The sequence below is a fragment of the Crotalus tigris genome, unplaced genomic scaffold (genome assembly GCF_016545835.1).
Source record: "Crotalus tigris isolate CLP2741 ecotype Arizona unplaced genomic scaffold, ASM1654583v1 scf7180000021179.819088, whole genome shotgun sequence".
NCBI lineage: Eukaryota > Metazoa > Chordata > Lepidosauria > Squamata > Viperidae > Crotalus > Crotalus tigris.
The window spans coordinates 722,636-742,411 of NW_024098385.1; the positions used below are offsets into that span (position 1 = coordinate 722,636).

General features: G+C 42.8%; 1 protein-coding gene and 1 long non-coding RNA gene across 3 annotated transcripts in view; one reads left to right on the plus strand and one right to left on the minus strand.

The window, feature by feature from the left end:
* Positions 1–18,906, plus strand: part of CORO2B (coronin 2B) — a 33,841-nt gene extending 14,935 nt beyond the window's left edge. For both annotated transcript variants that reach the window (XM_039369641.1, XM_039369642.1), the window contains 11 exons: positions 2,615–2,815; positions 6,240–6,356; positions 8,157–8,306; positions 9,554–9,718; positions 10,273–10,389; positions 10,607–10,711; positions 11,980–12,076; positions 13,018–13,130; positions 14,898–14,988; positions 16,273–16,412; positions 16,708–18,906. In XM_039369641.1, coding sequence (XP_039225575.1) covers positions 2,615–2,815; positions 6,240–6,356; positions 8,157–8,306; positions 9,554–9,718; positions 10,273–10,389; positions 10,607–10,711; positions 11,980–12,076; positions 13,018–13,130; positions 14,898–14,988; positions 16,273–16,412; positions 16,708–16,845 — 1,434 coding nt within the window. In that variant the 3' untranslated portion in view covers positions 16,846–18,906. The remainder of the gene's footprint in view (positions 1–2,614; positions 2,816–6,239; positions 6,357–8,156; positions 8,307–9,553; positions 9,719–10,272; positions 10,390–10,606; positions 10,712–11,979; positions 12,077–13,017; positions 13,131–14,897; positions 14,989–16,272; positions 16,413–16,707) is intronic.
* LOC120320146 lies at positions 11,965–14,891 on the minus strand. Its single transcript, XR_005559913.1, has 3 exons — positions 13,696–14,891; positions 12,257–12,604; positions 11,965–12,106 (listed from the first exon to the last, which is right to left on the minus strand). It is a non-coding gene; the product is annotated as an uncharacterized LOC120320146 (long non-coding RNA).
* Positions 18,907–19,776: the final 870 nt, after the last annotated feature.

Here is a 19,776-nt window from a genome sequence, read left to right on the forward strand (position 1 = left end):
CCTTTGAGCTATGAGCCAAATCTTCCCCACAGATAATATTTTGTAATTCACTACTCCCCCAGCCATGCTTTCGAGCAGCTAAAGCAAATTATAGATCCTGGGCTGTTTTGAGCTAGCTTTAGAAGGAAAAAGGAATAGGTCACCTTGTTGAGCATTGTTAGGGTACCTGGCAACACATAGGAGACTGACGTAGGTTTTTCACCAAGGAAACTGTTTCCACATAGTACAGGCCTTGCTAACAGCCTCTGCCTACAGTTTCAAAATAGATTTCCAAATATTATTCTGCAGCACATAGAAAATGCATTGCAGAAATCCCCAACTTTCTAACTGAGACGTGGTCATTGCACTGAGATCTGCTTCTATTTCATGACTGGATGAAAGAGAATAGAATCCTAATATTGACTGGTATTTTCCTTGTATGGTAAATGTAACAATTTGATTACTGTGATTGGTTGATAGTTGCAACATTATTAGTATTACTGGAATGATAGCATTCTAGTTAGCAATTTTGTAGGATCAACTTAAACCCAATTGTCTTTTAACTAGGGCATTACTTAATTAGATTTCATTTATTTCAAAATGTTTAGGGCAGTTTTTTAAACATGTTAAAATATAAGTGTTTTTATGTAGCTACATATTTTTTTGTTCAACAGCTGCCTTTATATTCCAATGAGCTGGGCAAAGGAGGTGAGGCTTTTTTCCACCAGAGATTTTGATTGTGTTTGCTGAGATGGTGACATAAGAGTAGTTCATAATTCTCCCATCTTCCCAGGGAAATTCCTGACACAAGTATGAAGACATCTTTCTTTGCAATATTGCAATTAAGCAAAAAACTCACAGGCAGTAATAATGAAAGCCAAAGCCTTTGCTCCTTAGCATTTTTCCCAATCTTCTTCCTATTGGAACAGAAACTTAAAATGAGAGTCCTGATCCAAGATCTTTGAGTAGACAAACCAGAGGGCAAAATAACAGAATAACTGAGTTGGAAGGGACCTTGGAGGTGTTTAGTCCAACTCCTTGGCTCAAATAGGAGACCCTATACCCATTTCAGACAAATGGCTGTCCAGTCTCTTCTTAAAAGCCTCCAACTTCTGAAGGCAAGCCATTCCACTAGTTAATTGTTTTCAACTATCAGGAAATTTCTTTGTACAACCATGCTAGTTTCTTCTTGCATTTCATATTTTTCTTTTTCAGTGGTATTGTGCTGGACTGGGCTTTTATGATCATATTTCTTGAGTTGTTATGTTGGGCCCAGAAAGTAGTTGGAAGATGAATGATTAATCAGTTGGATTGTTTAAAAGAAGCTCTATGCAAAAGCCATATCTAATGTCTAATGAAAGGAAATGATTTCAGGAAGGGAGAAGAGGGAAATCCTCTTCCAGGTCCCTTTTTTGATGGGAATTCAGGCTCTCACTTTGCCCAGGACTAGAAGTCTCAAGGGGATGGCAGAATGTGCAGGACCTTGGAGAGCTCCTACTGATCGCAAGGCTTGGCTTGACACGAGCTTGATTCCTCCAGAGCACACCTCTTAAGGACAGGCTCTGTGCCTTGCCCAATGTCTCCACCCCAAGAACATGGAGACTCACGTGGCCCTTTTTGGGAGAGGACGTTTATCATTCAGTTGACTTATTGTCCATGGATAGCTTTCAAGGACTTCAGCAGAATTTCCCTCACCCAGGTTGGTGTCAGGCTGGCTGCTACCACTCAGGGTTGACATCATGCACAGCCAGCCTTGGCAGGCAGTTGGTCTTGGGAGCTATCATGGGGTATATCATCACTTGTAGACCAGTCCTTGCAAAAAACATGTTACATTCCTTTCCCAAAGAATGAAGGGGAAAAAATGGAGAGAATTGTGCCTGTTTCTTTGGATGTATCTCATTCACATTGGGAAATATGATAGTTTAGCAAAGTGAAATGGCTGACATTAAATACAAATAATTCATTTTTGGCATAAGAAGAGCCATTCAATGTGACAGGAGGCTTCTCTAGTCCAAAAGAAAAAAATCAGAAGGTTGGGAGAGGCCTTTTAGGCTCAACTCTCATGCAAAGCAGGGATCCAAATTAAAACCTCCCCAAGAGATGGGGCTGTCCAGCTTTTCTCAAGCAGAACTAGGACAGGTTCTGCTATATAGCTGCTCTTATTGTTAAAAAGTATTTCATAACATTCAACCTTTATGAGGGCGATACATACTGTCTTGGAGACAACTATGATATTACTTTGTTAGCTTGGTTTCCTGCAGATTTCCAGGACAATTTGAGGGCCCTAAACCCCTTAAACTGGCTTTTTCTTAAATATTTATCTAAGGTGAGAATGGACTTGGGGTTGGAAGGATGTTTTTCTCTTTGATGGGGATGCTGCTTTTTATTGTTTTAAATTGCTGAAACGTCAGTGTCAGAAGGGTAGGAATGTTTCCAGCTGGCCTCTTGCTTAGCCCAACCAAAATGTCTCTGAACTGTGGATTTTCTGCCTGAGAGCTGTGGGAAACAGAGAATGGTTTGGGCCAAACTCATTGGTTCTTTTCATTTGCTTAGGTTTCACCTAAAGTAGAGTACAGTGGTGAGATTCTACTTGTACATAATAGCATTAGTCACACAATGTGTATTTCCTTGGCAGATGTCATGGCGGCCACAGTATCGCAGTTCCAAGTTTCGAAATGTCTACGGCAAAGTAGCCAATCGAGAGCACTGCTTTGATGGGATTCCAATTACCAGGAATGTCCATGACAACCATTTCTGCGCAGTCAATACTAGATTCCTCGCCATAGTAACAGAAAGTGCTGGTGGGGGCTCTTTTCTTGTCATTCCACTGGAACAAGTAAGTGACACTTTGCTAAAGTATTATTATTATTGGAACAGATCTTGGTTCATCTCAGTTTTCAGTCTGGGAAAGAAATTACTTTTGTTTTACCTTCCGCAAATATTTTTTTGTGGAGGGATGAAACATATGAGGTGGGGGTGGGCACCACATAATAGCCAACCCAGGCAAGTCACTGCCTGAAGGCTGGGCAAAAATAGGGGAATGAACACTGTAGAGAAGACGTGGTGGAAGGGCACCTTCCATAGAAGATCTCTTGCAGTGCCAACAGTTTGCGCTGTGATGCTCTTCGGGTCACTTTAAGCAGCTACCCATGTCCCAGCCTAATCAGAGGGTGATTGTGAATGTAACATCAGGTAGTACCCAACATACAGGTAGTACCCAACTCATCTCCAGTCGTTTAGCAACTGTTTGAAGTTACAGTGGATCTCCAAAAGCTACTTATGACCTGATTCCAAAGTTACGACATCCAGAGAAAAACGCCCTTAGCCTGGATCCGAGTTGCGCTGAATTCTCACCAGCTCTCTCCTCTGTCTGCTGGCCAAAGCAGCTGCTTCATGGCAGCTATATTGCAACTCTCCAGAGTGCATTGGTGACCCTGCCAACAAACTTGAAATGGGCATCCCACTGTGCATCTCCGTATATATTAGGAGGGGCCATGGGGCTGGTTGCACAGCTGATGGTGGGATCATCACTGGTGGCAGGAAGGAGTGCTCAGGAGTCTTCAGTACCACTCTGCCACCTGCTACTTTTAATTCAAGCTGTTTGGATTAAAACCATGTCCTGTACACTGAGTAGCCCCTGAGCCTCAAAGGTGTCTTGGGGTGAAGCTGTTGCTTTCACGCACTTGGAATAGCCCCTCTCTCAAACATAGGCTAACGTTCAGCCACACTGCAGTGGTTAACATCTCTGGAAAAGCAGAGATATTAGTATAAATACAAAAAGCAGACTAGCTAGAGCAATAGTCCCCTAATCATCTTTGTTGCTCTTCTCTGTACTCTTTCTAGAGTCCCAACATCTTTTTTACATGGTGGTGACCAAAACTGGATGCCGTATTCCAAGTGTGGCCTTACCAAGGCATTGTAAAGTGGTATTAATATTTCACGTGATCTTGATTCTATCCCTCTGTTAATGCAGCCTAGCAGTGTGTTGGCCTTTTTGGCAGCCACAGCACATTGCTGGCTCATATTTGTGGGCCTATATCTCAGCTGCCAGACTCTATGCCTGCAATTTTATGCAAATCACGGCAGGTAAATATTTAGCCCTTCCTGATAAGACGGAGAAAATTCCTCTTGCAGCCGCAGATAGCCACTGACTATTATGACTGCCTCCTTTGAGTTGAAAACTGAGGGAGGAAACGCTGTTTCCGAGGTCAGCAATTGGGAAAGTGACCACATCTTTAGGCCTTTTCATAATTAATGGGCGGATTGGGAAAGTAAAATGAGTTTATCTCCTTTGCAATCTACTGAAGTCTCTTGAAGTGAGCAGCTTTCTAATTAATATGCTTCTATATTTAGCATAAATAAATTAAGGTAACCTAGAAACTACTGAAAAGAACAGATTAAACTCAGAAATCTAACTTCCTTGCCATTATGTTCTTACTGGCTTCTATGAAAATGACTCCCTCATCATGACTCCCCTCCCCCCTGCCACGGTATTTCTTTCTCTTGAGGGAATATGTCCTCCTGCCAAGAGATCAGAAATCTTAGCTACACACACACACTCACACACACACAGAGAGAGAGAGAGACAGAGAGACAGAAAGAGAGATGTCTCTAATTTATATATATATAAATCCCAGCTTCCATGTACTAATCAGGAGCCAAAAAACACCCACTCAACACACTGCAAGCCAACTACAGAGACATTTTAAAAAGAAAAACTTCTGCAAGAAACCTTAAAAAAATGGCCCAAGAGCGGCCAGTTCCTCCACAAAGACAGGTCAGACAAGGATGGGGGCAAAGAACCCACTGCCAGTCAGTCCTCCTGCACACAAGGATTGTGGCCTCAATCAGGCAAGGAACTTCCTACAGTATAATACGGAGTAATTGATCAACCATTTCTTGATTATACCATAAATTGAACGTTTCACTCCATGTGTTCCAGGCCCAAGAGCACCCTCTGCTGGTTTCAATTGTTAAAGATAGTTTTGCTCTGTAAAGATAAGTTTTTATTTAAGATTCAGAGAGTAAGATATACGGAATGCTTTATTTTGGCTGTGCATTGTTTGAATAAGGCCTGGGAATGATGCTTGTTTTGAAATAAGCATGCCTGGACCGTATACAGCACTTCCTTTTGTAATCTGAAGGCGCACAGTAACACTTCCTGCGTTGTGCTCTCCTGCTAATGTGGCAATTTGCCAGGAAGAAAATTATTTCCATTTTGATCTGAACAAAGGACATCCCTGTTCAGCCAGCTCACTGCGGCCCCGCCTAGTTCAGCATCTTTCACAACAGTGACCAGTCAGGAAATGTCTTCACGTCTCAAGTTTTTTCTCCAGCAACTCATCCTCAGGAAGACAATCAAGAGTCAGGAAGAGAGCGATCCTTGGGAGCAAGACAGGAGGCGTGTGAGAGGGAGACACAGGCCCAAGCTGCTTGTTCCAGTTTGAGCTCTTTCTTAGTAAGAGGCCACTGAGCCTGGTTTTATTCTGAAAGCTCACCGACGCATAGTTTTTCAAGGATATTCCATTAATTTCTCGATTCTGCCCATCTGCCATATCTGTACCATCGTCTTCTGTTTCCTTCAGCATTGCCAAACATAATCAGTCCATCATCCATTCTCACTGCCTGGCAGGGTAGGATGGGGGTCAGTTGTAAGGCAAACAACTGCTGGGGTGGTGCAGTATATGTAACTTCGGGAATGGGTCTTAAGTGCTTTTGGGGGGGGTGTTGTATCTGAACTCTCATAATTCAAGGAATACCTGTATACACATATTATCCCTTCTAGTTGAATACTGATTAATATATTACTAGAGTTAGTTCCCACACCTTGCAAAACAGGCCCTCCCCAAAATTTTAAACTACTAAATCTATTAGCAACTTGTTGACCTGTCTTCTATATGTTATATTAGTGACAAAGTAGTTATCAGGGAAAACAATAATAGTAAAACAGAACAAAATTAAAGTTTACCATGCCATCTTAACTATACCGGATCGTCCCAAAAAGTTATAAATAGATCATATCGGGTCCAAAATCCATGTTTGTTTCTTAATATCCTCTTTTGGCAATTGTTGTTTAATTAAATGTAATAAATTCAGTCTCCAGAATATGTCTATCTTTGAGTCAGAGTGCAAGCAGAAGTAGTTACCAGTTTACTGTAATAAATCCATCCAGTCTCCCCCATGTTGATTTTCTATTGATAGTTATCTTATTGACTCTACAGGATTTGATGATCGTGGATGTTTGATTGCTTTTATTACAGACTGGCCGAATTGAACCAAACTACCCCAAAGTCTGTGGCCACCAAGGCAACGTGCTTGATATTAAGTGGAACCCCTTCATTGAAAACATCATTGCTTCTTGCTCCGAAGACACTTCAGTAAGTAAAGTGTTTTACTTTACATAAATAATATTTTGGGGAGCTAACTGCCGAAAGCAGATACACTGGAATCTTTTCATATTTGACCAACCTCTTCCTTGGTGGTTTACAGGTCATCCAAGAGGCTGTCATCAGTTTGATGACTTCTTAGGCCAGGAAACATCTGAAAACAACTGATCTGAAATAATTCCTATTAAAAAAAACATTCCTTTTTATGTAATAGGCTTTTCATTGTATTCCATTATGTTTTATAACATTCTTACATCACTACGATAAGAAAAGGACAATTGCAACTTTAAAAATAGTTGTACAGGTTTTAAAAAAAGAATTTACTCAGTAGCTGCTTATGTCCATTGCACTGGAAGAGAGCTAGGAGAAAGCACAAAGCCCCGTACCATCTCTTGTGGTTCCCTTGATTTTCTAAGCACCCTGAGTGGAGGGGAAGGAGTCGAAATAGTTTTGCTAGAGCTTTGGTGATCGGGATCTTCTGACAAGGGATGAAATGGACCTGCTTGGGAAATAGGTCAGTCACCACCCAAATGTCTTCTCCTATTATCAGGAGCCTCCATGGCTTGAAGATCACAGGCCCTCCAAGGAATCAGAACAACGAAAGGTTGAAGAAGATGCAGCAGTTTGTGGCTTCAGTTATATTAGGTTGCCTGATTATACAAGGTGCCTCCTTTTCCCAAGTATTTGCTGGCAGGCAAGGGGTGATTCTCTGCCCAGGGGGAGTTCACAGGTTACAATTTAGGACCGATCAGCCATTCCCCCCATCCAAAGCCTGGCGTGATGGCTACAAAGTAGTAGCAGCTCCCAGTAAAGGATGCGGTTGCATTAAAAAGATGGACATTTTAATTTCTGCCCTCCCAGGGATATTCACCAGGAACAAAACATTCAAGATGGCAGCCATGACTGTGTGATCCTACCATATACGCAACACATGCAAAAATGGACAGTGACAATTGCATGGTTGTGGGCACCATTTTGATTTTTTTTAAACTTTCCCACAGATGCTCCTGTGGCGGCTTCTTATAGGTCCTGGTGGATGGTCTCCTTTGCAGTCTGAAGGGTGACTAAAGAGTTTGTATAATTATGGCAGGCCAGAAAGACCTGAGCTGGCATCTTGTGCTGTAGGATAAATTGTTCTTTGCACTCCTGACTTTTCTTTGAAGTCCCTCCTGCGCTGGAAGCTCCAAACTGGGCTACCGAGTTGGACGGGGCTAAGCACTGTGTTTTTGAACAAGAATTTATTAAATAAACCAAAATTTGTTGAGCTCCGTGTTAAATCATAAACTGTGCCTTTCAAATCATAAGACGTGGAATCCTGGACTCAGTGAATCTGAAGCCAGCGAACCATGTAGTGCTTTCATGCTTGTGTGAAGTTGGCTGCTTTCCTGCTCTGAGTGCTGCTGCAGCAGACCTTCTTCACCCCCTCCCTTCCCAAGGTCACCGGCCTCCCTGCAGCAGAGGTGGGGCTCAAAGTAAGTGATGGGCCCAGGCAAAAGGAGGGGGAGGGGGAGGAGCTGCCCAGGGAGCAGAGCTGGGCAAGAGTTCTGTACCACTCTGGGTAGCAAGGCCCTTCCCTCCCTCCCTCCCTCCCTCCCTCAGGTATGTCCATGGGCAGCATCTGCAGGTGTCAAGCAAACCTCTGTTGAATTATCAGAGGATCGAGGGCCAGAGCAGTTATAAGGGAGCCCAGTGAGATGCCTGGAGGAGGAAGGAAAATCTCCAGAGCCCAAGTTTTTTCAGAGGTGGAGAGGCAGTTGGCTCACAGCAGCCTTTGCTCTTTCGTCCTTCCAGGTTCGGATATGGGAAATCCCGGACGGAGGCTTGAAGCGCAACATGACAGAGGCTGTGCTGGAGCTGTATGGCCACAGCCGGCGTGTTGGCCTCATCGAGTGGCACCCAACCACCACCAACATCCTGTTCAGTGCTGGATATGACTATAAGGTAAATGGGTAACCATCCCGAGTGGTTGGGATGTTCTTGAGAGCAAACGTCTTGGGCGAGTTTCGTTAAGGCTAAGGAGAACAGATGCTATCAGAATTTAAAGGAGCTGAATTAGACTCCCAGCCGGCTTGAGAGGCTCCTAACAAAGAGCTGGGATGATACAAGGAAGAAAGGTGGTCAAGAGCCCCTCCCCCGACCCCAGCAAAGGCCTCCCCTTCTCCCCCATCCCACTTGGACATGACAAGAACATAGAACATCAAACAATGGAGCTGGAAGGGATCTTGGAGGTTTTCTAGTCTCCTCCTGTGTGATTTCCTGCCTGACTCATTTCAGCAGATTATGTCAGGAAGAAAAATCAATTTCACTCAGAAGATCCCTATTTTCAGCCTCTCCTCTTAGCATAAAAAACCATCTTAATCCTGAAGGTTATTCACTGGAGCATATATTTACCCTGGAAGCTGATAGGCGAGACTTGCCTGTGTTTCCAATGGAACCCATCAGTCATTCAGCCCCCCTTCCCCCCCCCATAGTATGAGCTGAGGCCACCCTCTGTCTGTTGAGTAGCACTCTTTGGAATGGAGACTGCTGACTGCAGAGGCAAACTCTACTTTGAAGACTTCAAAGTGTCTGCTGAAGGGATCTGACCTTCAACTAGTTTTACCATTTTGCTTTGTCTGTTGCCAAGGTTTTACACGCTGTATAGGCTGTTGGGGAGGCACGTCGGGTTGGCTGGGGCATGAGCCAGGCATGCCATGCTTAATCCTTAGTCTCTGCTTGGAAAACCAACACAAGTTCCCTGAAATGGAGGGTTTCCAAATGAAGCTGTGATGGGGCAGAAGCTCTCTTTAGGAGAGCCTTTGGTTTTGTATATAGTTGTTTTAAAGACTTAACATACTCGTGCTTGTGGTTGATCGCTTTATCACTCTGGGAGATGTTCTGAACCATCAAAACGTTCAAAATATCTTAAATTAAAAACAGACAGTGTTGTGCCCAATTACACCAGAAGCATGAAAGTAACTCGACCTTTTCAGGGAGCTCGCGAAAAGCTTGATTCTCTCTTGATTTCCCGAAAGGTTGCTGGTTGCCAAAAAAGTTTAGATATCAGATAGTGATGAGCTGGATTTATTTTCTTGTTTACCGTTCCTCCATGATTTTAGCTATAGCAGGAGGGAGAGGACATTAAAGTATTTTCTGTGAGATATCTGTAAGCAAGTCGGTTTCTGTTTGATCTGCATCTTCTTTCTCAGATCCTCATCTGGAACTTAGATATTGGTGAACCGGTGAAGATGATTGACTGCCACTCTGACGTCATCCTTTGCATGTCCTTCAACACAAATGGCAGTTTACTCTCCACCACTTGCAAAGACAGGAAGCTACGGGTCATTGAGCCACGTTCAGGCAAAGTCCTCCAGGTGGGAGCTTCTTTGGAGGGCCTAGATCAGGAGTATGCTATGCTGGCTCAGGAATTCTGGGAGTTGAAGTCCATGAGTCATAAAAGAGCCAAGGTTGCCTACCCCTGGCCTAGACAGACAAAAGGTGGAGGAGTTTTTTTGAAACAGCCACCAATAAGGAACGATGCCTCGTTGTGATCACAACGGTAGATGCCGAAGAGAGGGTATCTCTTCCCTGCCTAATTCTCCTCCAAAGAATGGTTTCCGTTTGAGACGGGGTTGAAGGAAAAAGCCTTCAGCCTCCCATCCCCTATAATAAATTTGCTGATCAAAATCACTGGCTGAAATTGCTAACTGAAATCAATTTTCAGTAGAGAAAACCAAGATTTCACTGCATCATATAATGTAAAACTATTAAAATGTTGCTTTAATTTTTTATTATGCACAGCATTGGACGATCTTGTTTTAAGTTCTGGGAATTTAAAATGACATTTTTGGATGGTGATTTTTTTTTTTAACCATTCCAACAAAGGAGTAGCCAGCTTTTTGAGTCAATGATGTGTTTGTTTTCATAGGAGGCAAACTGCAAGAATCACCGTGTGAACCGTGTGGTCTTCTTAGGGAACATCAAGAGGCTTCTAACAACTGGTGTGTCACGCTGGAACACCAGGCAGATTGCTCTCTGGGATCAGGTTAGGAAAACAATTGCATGTTTGTGCAAGATGCGAGGTGACAGGCCCAACAAAACAACACAAAAATCTGCTTTTACAATATCATTGAAGAGAAAGATTTCTGGTTGCCTCTTTCTTACCATGTTTCCCTGAAAATAAGACCCGATCTTATTTATTTATTTTTGCCTCCAAAAGAGGCAAAACTGACAAAATGTTTGTTTATTTTGCATTCCTCCAGGAAGATCTATCCATGCCACTGATAGAGGAAGAGATTGACGGATTATCAGGCCTTCTCTTCCCATTCTATGATGCTGACACCCACATGTTGTACCTGGCTGGCAAGGTATGTGAGGCTTGCTTCTGAGCATAGATGCTTGCATTGCAGAGAGCATGTGGTATTCTGCAAATGTTCTGCACTGTCCAGGATTTGCTGGGAGGAAGCATGAGTACACACATTTACACTCACTCAAAACTGTTTCATTCATCTAGAACTGGGGACAAGGACCAAAACCTAAATGCAAAGATCTCATGTGAAATTTTAATCTATTTAGATACAGGCCTGTCTTGGGCTTTTTGGAGGTATCAAGTTGTCCATCTTCGATCTAATATGTCAACCAGTTTAATTCCACATTTAAATATTGTTTATAATTTTATGCATATGTGTTCTTAGAATTAGTTTTGTTGAAATTCGTACAACTTGTTTTCTCTCCCTTAAAGTCATGAGGGGAAGTAAACTAGATGAAACTAATAAGATCACGTAAGGTATGTAAAAGTCAAGAGAGACCAATTTACTGGTGCTTAGTCTTGGCAAGTTCAGTGAAATGTGGATAGAGTTAGGTGTGTTAGAGAGAGCTGTTGCTGCAGTGGGCTGACTTTTCCATTTACTTCACTCTGTTGGTGCTCTCTCTTAGGGAACTATTTCAGAGAAATATCCACAGTTTCCATAATTTAATTTAATAACAGATTAAATTTGTTTGCCATCCATCTCGCTGCAGGGCAACATAATGGAAGGAATGTCTCTTTGGTCTGGAAAGATAGATAAGGAAGTACTGAGGACCATCCCACCAAGTAGAACAATGTAACCCAGCTGGATCTGAGTCTTCCTCAGAGTGAAGTTGGGCTTTAAAAACAGAGATCAGGAATATGGATACACATTGGCCATCCCCTTGTTTTCTGACAGGCATAACATTTAACTGAATCTAGCCTGATTAGTAATAAATAACATTTCTTTAAGTACTTTTGAGGGATAGTAACTTGACTTTTAGTTCTTATCACCTAGCCTTAGTTTTTCTGCCCTAAAATGAAATACCTCACAAAACTGTGAGGAAAAATGAAATTCTAAAGGAAGCTGCTATAAACCTGTTGACAGTATTGACCAATCAAACTGCGTTCCAGCTTTTGAATTCTCCACAGTTCTTCATTTCAAACAACAAAGTTTAGGAGCCCTCGGAAGCTTGTGACATCTTTTCTGCCACTGTCCCAGTAATGGTCTTATCTGATTATAGATGTTGTCTTCTCACATTCCAACAGGTCTATTTTTTCTTATAAACAAATTTATAACGTTCAGAGGATGCCTTTGATTTATCTCTCCTCTTCTTGTTCTCTCCTCAGGGAGACGGGAATATCCGCTACTACGAAATCAACACGGAGAAGCCATACCTGACCTACCTGATGGAGTTCCGTTCTCCAGCCCCACAGAAAGGCCTTGGTAAGGGGTGCTTATTGTCTGTTGGACTGTCTAAAAGAAAAGATTGAGATAGAGAGAAAAATTATCCACGGTCCTTTTGCTATAACGCCACAAAGTTCTTATTCTCCTAAAGAAAAGAATATATGTAGCTCAAGGTTGAACTGTTGAGTTCCTGGTACTCACTTGCACGGATGATGTTACCTGATTGGGCAATGAATCATCTGCAAGCAAACAACCAAGCTCAGAGAGCATCAAGGACTCTGTGGTCTCTTTCTTCTGTCACGATATATTTCATCAAAGTCATTCCAAGCTCCTTTTCTTTTAGTCAGTGTTTTTCAGAGCTTCTCTCTCGCCATGTTTTTTTCAGTTTAGTTTTCCAATCTTTATCTTTCCTGTCTTTATTCCCACTTCCTTCCTGCCCCAACAGACTTGGCAACTCTTAAGGTTTCCTTTCACTGATGTGGGACTGATTCCTTTTTCTCCTTCAGTGGAGGGTTTATGAATAGAAGAACAATAATTCAGCCAATGTAGGAGAAGGAGAGGCAGGGCCTGGGGGTGAAATCAAGAGAGAAATAAGCCTAGAGTCATTATGTTGCCACAAACGGTCCAAGTCCAGCCCCTCTCAAATCCCATTAACTCTTATCAAGCACCAATTTAGTGCTCTTAGTTGACTACATTCTGGTGTAGAGGCATGAGCAATAAATCAGCTTAACTGGAACTTAATGCTTAGTCCTGATACTTGTGCTTGCAGTCAGGAACTGAATCAGCTGTGCTGATTCAACATAGAACCTGTAGTTCCAGTTCCAGCTCAAAAGTAAGGGAACACCAAATGACAGTAAAAAAAAAAAAAAACCTGCAGGGAATTATTGTGGGGCTGCTATGATGCCATATCAAAAGATGTGCTCACAAGTCAGACAGAAATTTTTCATTAAGTCCTCTTTCCTTAAATTTTATACATGCAGGAGTAATGCCGAAGCACGGCCTGGATGTATCTGCATGTGAGGTGTTTCGATTTTACAAGCTCGTCACACTGAAAGGATTAATTGAGCCAATCTCTATGATTGTACCGAGGAGAGTGAGTAATTAGACAGAGTCTTTTCTGTTTTCAGCTGTGAGTCCAGGGTGTCTGCAGAGGGGTGTCTGTGTGTGTGTGTGGGGGGGGTGTCAAGTAAAGATGGCAATTGCATCATTTTAATCTATGTTTATGCTATTTTTAATTCTTGTGGGTTTGGTCTGTTTATTATTTATTTATTAAATTAATAAGCCACCCATCTCACCGATAAGGTGCCTGTTATCTACCCATGGGATAAACTGAATTGCAGATAGTCCTTAACTTACAACATTTAGTGACCGTTCGAAGTTACAACAGCACTGAAAAAAGTGATCAATGACCATTTTTTCACACTTACAACATCCCCACGGTCACGGGATTAAAATTCAGACGCTTGGCAACTGACTGGTATTTATGACAGTTATGCAGGGTCACAGGGTCACGGGATCACCCTTTACAACCTTCCCACAAGCCAAGTCAATGGGGAAGTCGGATTCACTTAACAACCGGGTTACTAACTTAACAACTGCAGTGATTTACTTAAAAACTGTGGCAAGAAAGGTTGTAAAATGAGGTAAAATTTACTTACAACTGTCTCATTTAGCAACAGAAATTTTGGGCTCAGTTCCATCTTTGGATCATTTCTCTTCCGGTGCCACAAACCCAAATATCTTCTGCTGAGATTCCATCATCTTGATTTCTACTTCAGGTTAGAGATAAAGGGAGTTTGCCACTTTCCCGCCTGCTCACAGCAGAGGCTTTTAGAGGAAGGGAAAGGCCAGTCTTCCTCCTTTTCGTCTTCCTCTTGCTCATCAGTATTTTTATTGTGGTCAGTGACTATCCATTAAACTCTTTATGTATCCAAACTGGGAAATTAAGAAAACAGATCAAGCAAGAAAACTGCCGCACATCTTGGATAAAACATGACAAAACTGGGCCACACTTAAGTGAATGGAAGCAGGATCCAGTCTGGGTTGGTCACCGGGACCAGGGAACCAGGAGAACGTGACACTCGAGAGAGACGTTCCCTGAGGCTGGGCCCCAGCACAAGTCCGAAACCTCAGAAGACTAAATCTTTGATTCTGGTGACCAACCCAGATTAGATCATGCAACATTATCGTGGGACACGTACATTCGCCTTCGTTTGTAAATGGAATCACGTGAAGTTGAAAGTAAAAGTTATATGTAAAACCGATCAGAATGATAGCGATGTTTAATGAGATGTGGGATTAACAGCTCCTGCCCAGCTTCAAAGGAAAAGGGCAGCATCACAGAACTTAACAGAATATTGCTCATAATAGAACAGACCTCCTTTAAATGACCTCTTGGGAGGAATGTGAGGTCTGCTTGAAAGCCAATGTCCTTGAAGGTTGCTTGATTACCGCTCTGGTGCCTCCTTTCTCTAGCAGTGCACTTGAGTTCCAGTTGTTTGTGTATCAGAAAGGACCTGGGAGTTAGACCTGTCCAGGAGAAAAGCAGTTCAGTCCAGTATGTGAAAATGTATATCCAGGCACTGGACTCAATCTTACTAATGACAGCCAAATGGGTATGCTTGAAAATATTGGAATGCACACTTCTTCCCAAATGGCTGTCTGAAAAAAAATCCAAACTACCCACTACAATGAAATGGCTGAAACTTGTTCCTCTTGGGGAGGGATTGCCACTGTAGGAGAAAGGGCTCGTCTGTTTTGGTTTAATTATCCTCAGTGCAAATCTCTTTTGGAGTTTAACATAGCAAATTGGAACCAGCTCAGGGTTTCAGACAAGTTGTTTCTCTTCTTTCTGATTTAGTCTGAAACTTACCAGGAAGATATCTACCCAATGACTCCGGGTCCGGAACCTGCGCTCACCCCAGACGAGTGGCTGAGTGGAATGAATAGGGGTGAGCATGCTGGCACCTGCAGCTGGTCTTCTGGCCTTTGCCTCATCACGCATAACCTGAGCTGAACCGTCTTGCATGATCAAGGCTTTAGGAAGATTCTAGAGTCAACTGCATTTAAAAAATAGTTCCAGATTTGTCATCAAGGAAAGAATTGTAAAAATATGCTGATATTCCTAGTATTTTCAAATATAAGACTTCTAATATATTATGTCAATACCTGTTTAAGATAAGAGTTAAAGAATAGGAAAAATTTCTTGAAGGTGAGAACAATTGATTAATTGAATCAATGGAACAGCTTGGAGCTTTCCAAGAGAAATTTCCTCGCAGTGAGAACAATCAACCAGTGGAACTGCTTGCCTCTAGAAGTTGTGCAGGTTTTCAAGGAAAGATCGGACATCCCATTTGTCAGGGATGCAAGGGGGTTGGGCTAGAAGGCCTTGAAGTTCCCTTCCAGCCCTGTGAAGCTCTGTTTCTGTGTTTCTTTCACCTCTTCCAGGATTCATACCTTCCTCTGAACCAGCTTGGTGATTACTTTAGTCTGTGTTGTCCCTTGAATGGGGGCAATTTCAAACCATGCTTTTCTTCAACACTCTATAATCATTAAAAAGAAATAAATTTTAAAAGATTTTTTTTATCCCATTGTTATTTTTTATAAATAACTCATTGGTGAGCATATCTAAATTCCCTCCTCCTCCTGCTTTCCCCACCACAACCCCAAGAGCCCAAATCACCCATTTATATGGGCAGCTCCTGGTCAGTGGAGGACCAAATAAATCCCTTTTTAATTATTTTCCACAAACAATATTTTATGCAATCGACTCAGCATCTTCCCTAATACCAGGACAATCTGCTAGTCTGGCTCTTCTGAGAACAAGGCCTAGAAATCTCAGTGGGGGGGGGGAGTAGATGTCAAGCTACTCATCATGCTGGGTAACTGAGAATGCCTGCATCACCAAGCAACAAGGATCCTAATAACAGGAGGAGCTTAAAAAATAGATAATATAGATAGCAGCCATGATAGCAGCCATGTCAGCTTCAAAATTATGGGGAATGGTGGAGTAGTTGCCACAGAGAACTGGATCTACAGGTTGATAATTCCAGAAGTCGTGACATGCATTCATAATGAATTTGGAAAATAGAAGTCTCCCCCCCCCCATCAATTGTATGTGGACATTGTGCTGCTGGCGAAAGTAATAGTCCTAAGATTGGAGGCTCTGGTATCTCCTATTTTTTATTGTTCCATTGGTGCCTGTCCTGAGATGTGAGTTTTATATTGTTTTTCAGATCCCATATTGATGTCTTTAAAGGAAGGCTATAAGAAAGAGTCCAAAGTAGTTTTTAAACCACCAATAAGAGAGAAGAAGAGCATTGTTGTTAATGGGATAGACCTCTTGGAAAATGTGCCTCCTAGAACAGAGAATGAGGTAAGGAACAGCCCTTGTGCTCTCTCCAATCCGGAAAAGGAAATTACTGCCAGCTTTTCCATCCGTGAACCTGGGTAGGTCCACCGGGCTGTGTCTGGACTGCCGGAGGCTTGCAGGTTGGTCCCCAGCAGTTCCATTCCTGTCCATGCAAAGCGAAATTTCCCAGGTTCTCTGGGAACAGGAGTTCCAAGGCTACAGAGGGGGCCATCTCGGATCCTGCGGCACAAGCGCTGCAATTGTTCCAACCTATTCAGTCTCACACTTGATCCTTTTCTGTTTCTTGTCTTACATGAAGCTCCTCCGAATGTTCTTCCGGCAACAAGACGAGATCCGTCGACTGAAGGTTGAGCTTTCGCAGAAAGACATCAAAATCCGACAGCTACAGTTGGAATTAAAAAACTTGCGCAATAGCCCCCAAAACAATGGACTCTGAAGGAATTTTTTAAAACAAACTCTTTGTTTATACCCACTCTTTAATTTTACTGTATCAACTTAACACGTGATATGAGCCAGAGACCCTGTGCTAGCACACGGGTACACCTGCTAACTGGAAGCCTGTTCTCCTGTGGTCATTGCCTAGCACTAAAAAGTTATTTGTATGATTTAACTCGAGAGCTACTGCATGAAAAGGCAAGGGACGTATATATTCCAAATTCCTCTTGACAAAAGGAGATAGATGCTGTTAAGTGGCAAGTAGATGAAGCCTTTGAGGGAATACAATCCGAAATTCTCTTTATCAAGAGAATCCAAATGAAGGACCCAGCCGGCTTTTCAAGTGGGAAGCAGTTAATTCAGCAAAAGTTAAGCGCTTTTAATGTATTCTCCATAAGAAGCATATGAGTTATGGTGTGTTTTATTCCTTTTGGTAGAAGCAGTGCACAGTAGACCTGTATTTAAATTTGACTCTCCCGTCCTGACAGTTTTCAGATTCACAGCTCAGGTTCTTCAGCAGCTAATGGAGCAGTTGGCAAAGGGCCAGTTTGTGGCCCTCACTGAAGCTACCCAGAAAGATTGATGGCCACTGCCCACCCTGTCCAAATGCAGATCTGCTTATTGAGTGAATGAGCTAATTGTGGGGTGTGACACCCTGATAGCTTTCATGGCACTTATAAAACTGCAGGTCCATTCTCATTATTTAGCCTAACCCCCCCATCTTTTTTAAGAGAGGGAGTTGGCATGCTACCTGCACAACAAAGGGCCAACCTTTAGCATCAGACAGGGGCACCCATAGAGATTGGAGTTTGCAGATTTCAAAATCAGTATGGGGGCCATGATGCGTTAGGAGGGCTTTGCTCAACTGCCCTATCACGACCATCTTGACTTCATATCCAAGAAGGTTTCTGGAGCTGAACACCTTGTATGCTGCCAAAGGGGAGCCGGGAACAAAGGAGGAGGGCCAGGAAGGGTATAACCAAGGCAGCAGGCTAGAATCCAGGAGTCTGAGTTCCAGTCCTGTCTTCAGCATGACAGATAGCTGGGTGACTTTGGCCCCGTCTCTCCCTCTCAGCTCAATACACTTCATAGGTTGCTGCCTTGAGCTATTTACCAAAATAATTTCAGGGTAAAATCTCAGAAACAAACAAGATATTAAAGAGTGCTAGTAGGCAGCATCCTGCAGAAGGGTTGGGGAGGAGGGTGGTTTCTCCATAATAACCATTTTGGGACATCAGTGTGCTGTTGCTGCTGTTGCTACGATGGCTGAGCCGATTCTGACTCTGCCTTCACGCCATGTGTGCAACTAAACAAATGCTTTCTCACTCACTGCTGGTTGGTCAGGATTGCTTGGTGTCCCACTCTAGGAAGCCTGTTAATCCCAAAGTTGTTATCTCCAAGGCTGGCCCTACATATTTTGCTGCCTGTGTTGCCCCTGGACCAGCCAGCACACTTAGCTGTATTAGTGATAAACCTGGCTTTGATCCAGCTCTCGCTGGCTTGGAACTAGCTAAGTGGTTGGCCAATTCAACAGATTAAGGGGACGCATTCAAAGTATTGAAGCCATACTAGTTCTGCTCTCCCTCAACTATGGCTTGGGAATCATCCCATTCAGATGTTGTGGGGAATAAGCCAGCATGTTAGGACAAGCTTTTACTGTGCAGAAGAGTGAATCTAGCAGGATCAGTTTTGTCCATCAAGCGCAGAAAAAGCTGACTTTTGGGCTTTGCCCAGTTCAACTTCTCAGGGCTTCTGGTCCTGCGGTTTCACATTTCCCACACCAGTATGCGGACAATCACTTTCCTTGAAAATTAGAGCTGGGTTGCCAGAGATTCCACATTGCGCACCAAAGATTTCTTTGGGATCTACTTTCCCCAAACCTTTAATTCACAAGGACTGTCAGGCAACTAGGCCTCTTTTCTCTTTGCATCTCTGCCATCAAGGTTCACATTGTATTCTGTGCCTAACACTGATTTTCCACTGTGCCACTTCAGTGTTCCCATTTGCTTATTTATGCCGCCCTACAATAGCGATGAAATAAAGCTACCCAAATAGCAAACCGGTCAGTTGTGATGTCTCCTTGCCTTCTGGGTGCAATGAGGAAACCTTCCAAAGGACGGTGGGGAGACGAGGAGTCAGAGCAAAGAGACTCATGGAATAAACTCTGAAATAAAGCCCAGGATTTTTTTAGAAAGCGGCTATCTACTGTAGTCTTCATAACAGCTGGATGGATAGTGAAAGCACATTCGGCCTCTTGAATTTTTCCACCTACTTTGTGAGTAGACAAATCAAGATGGTTTCCTTAAGGGAAAGAAGTCTCTGCGGAGGAACGTTCCCAGCTAGAATAGGATCTTCCCAAGGGATCTGATGGAAATGGAAAACCAATGAGGCTACAGAGGTTGCAAAACTCCTCATTAACCTGACATAAAAAATCAGATCTATCGGATATAAGGGGTGTGCAAAACTACTTTTTCTATAGAACCCTGGGCTGTTCCCATTTCTTCCCTAGAATGGCCTAGTCACTGTGGCCCACAGGAGAAACAGAATATTGCAGAGTGTTCTGGAATATTCTACTCCTGGACAGGTAGCTCCCGTTCTTCCAGGGGCCTAGCGGGCTCCTCTGGGAAGCCTGAAAGTAAGATACTGCAGGTAGAGCCACACAACGAGGCCTCAACTCCTGTTACCCTGAGGTATTTTGCTTTGCTGGACTGAGCCATTGTGATTAATTAATTTTATTTTTTAAAAAAAGTTTAAAGTTTCTTAAAATAATTACAAGTTTATTCTTTAAAAAAAAAACTTTAAAATCAAGCAGAAAATTCCCATGTGGCCCATTTACTGCAATAAGCCACAGGAAAAAAATGGTATAAAAAGATTTATTGAAATTCATAATTAACAAAGACATAAAACTCAAAAAGTTTGGCTCTTTGGGGAG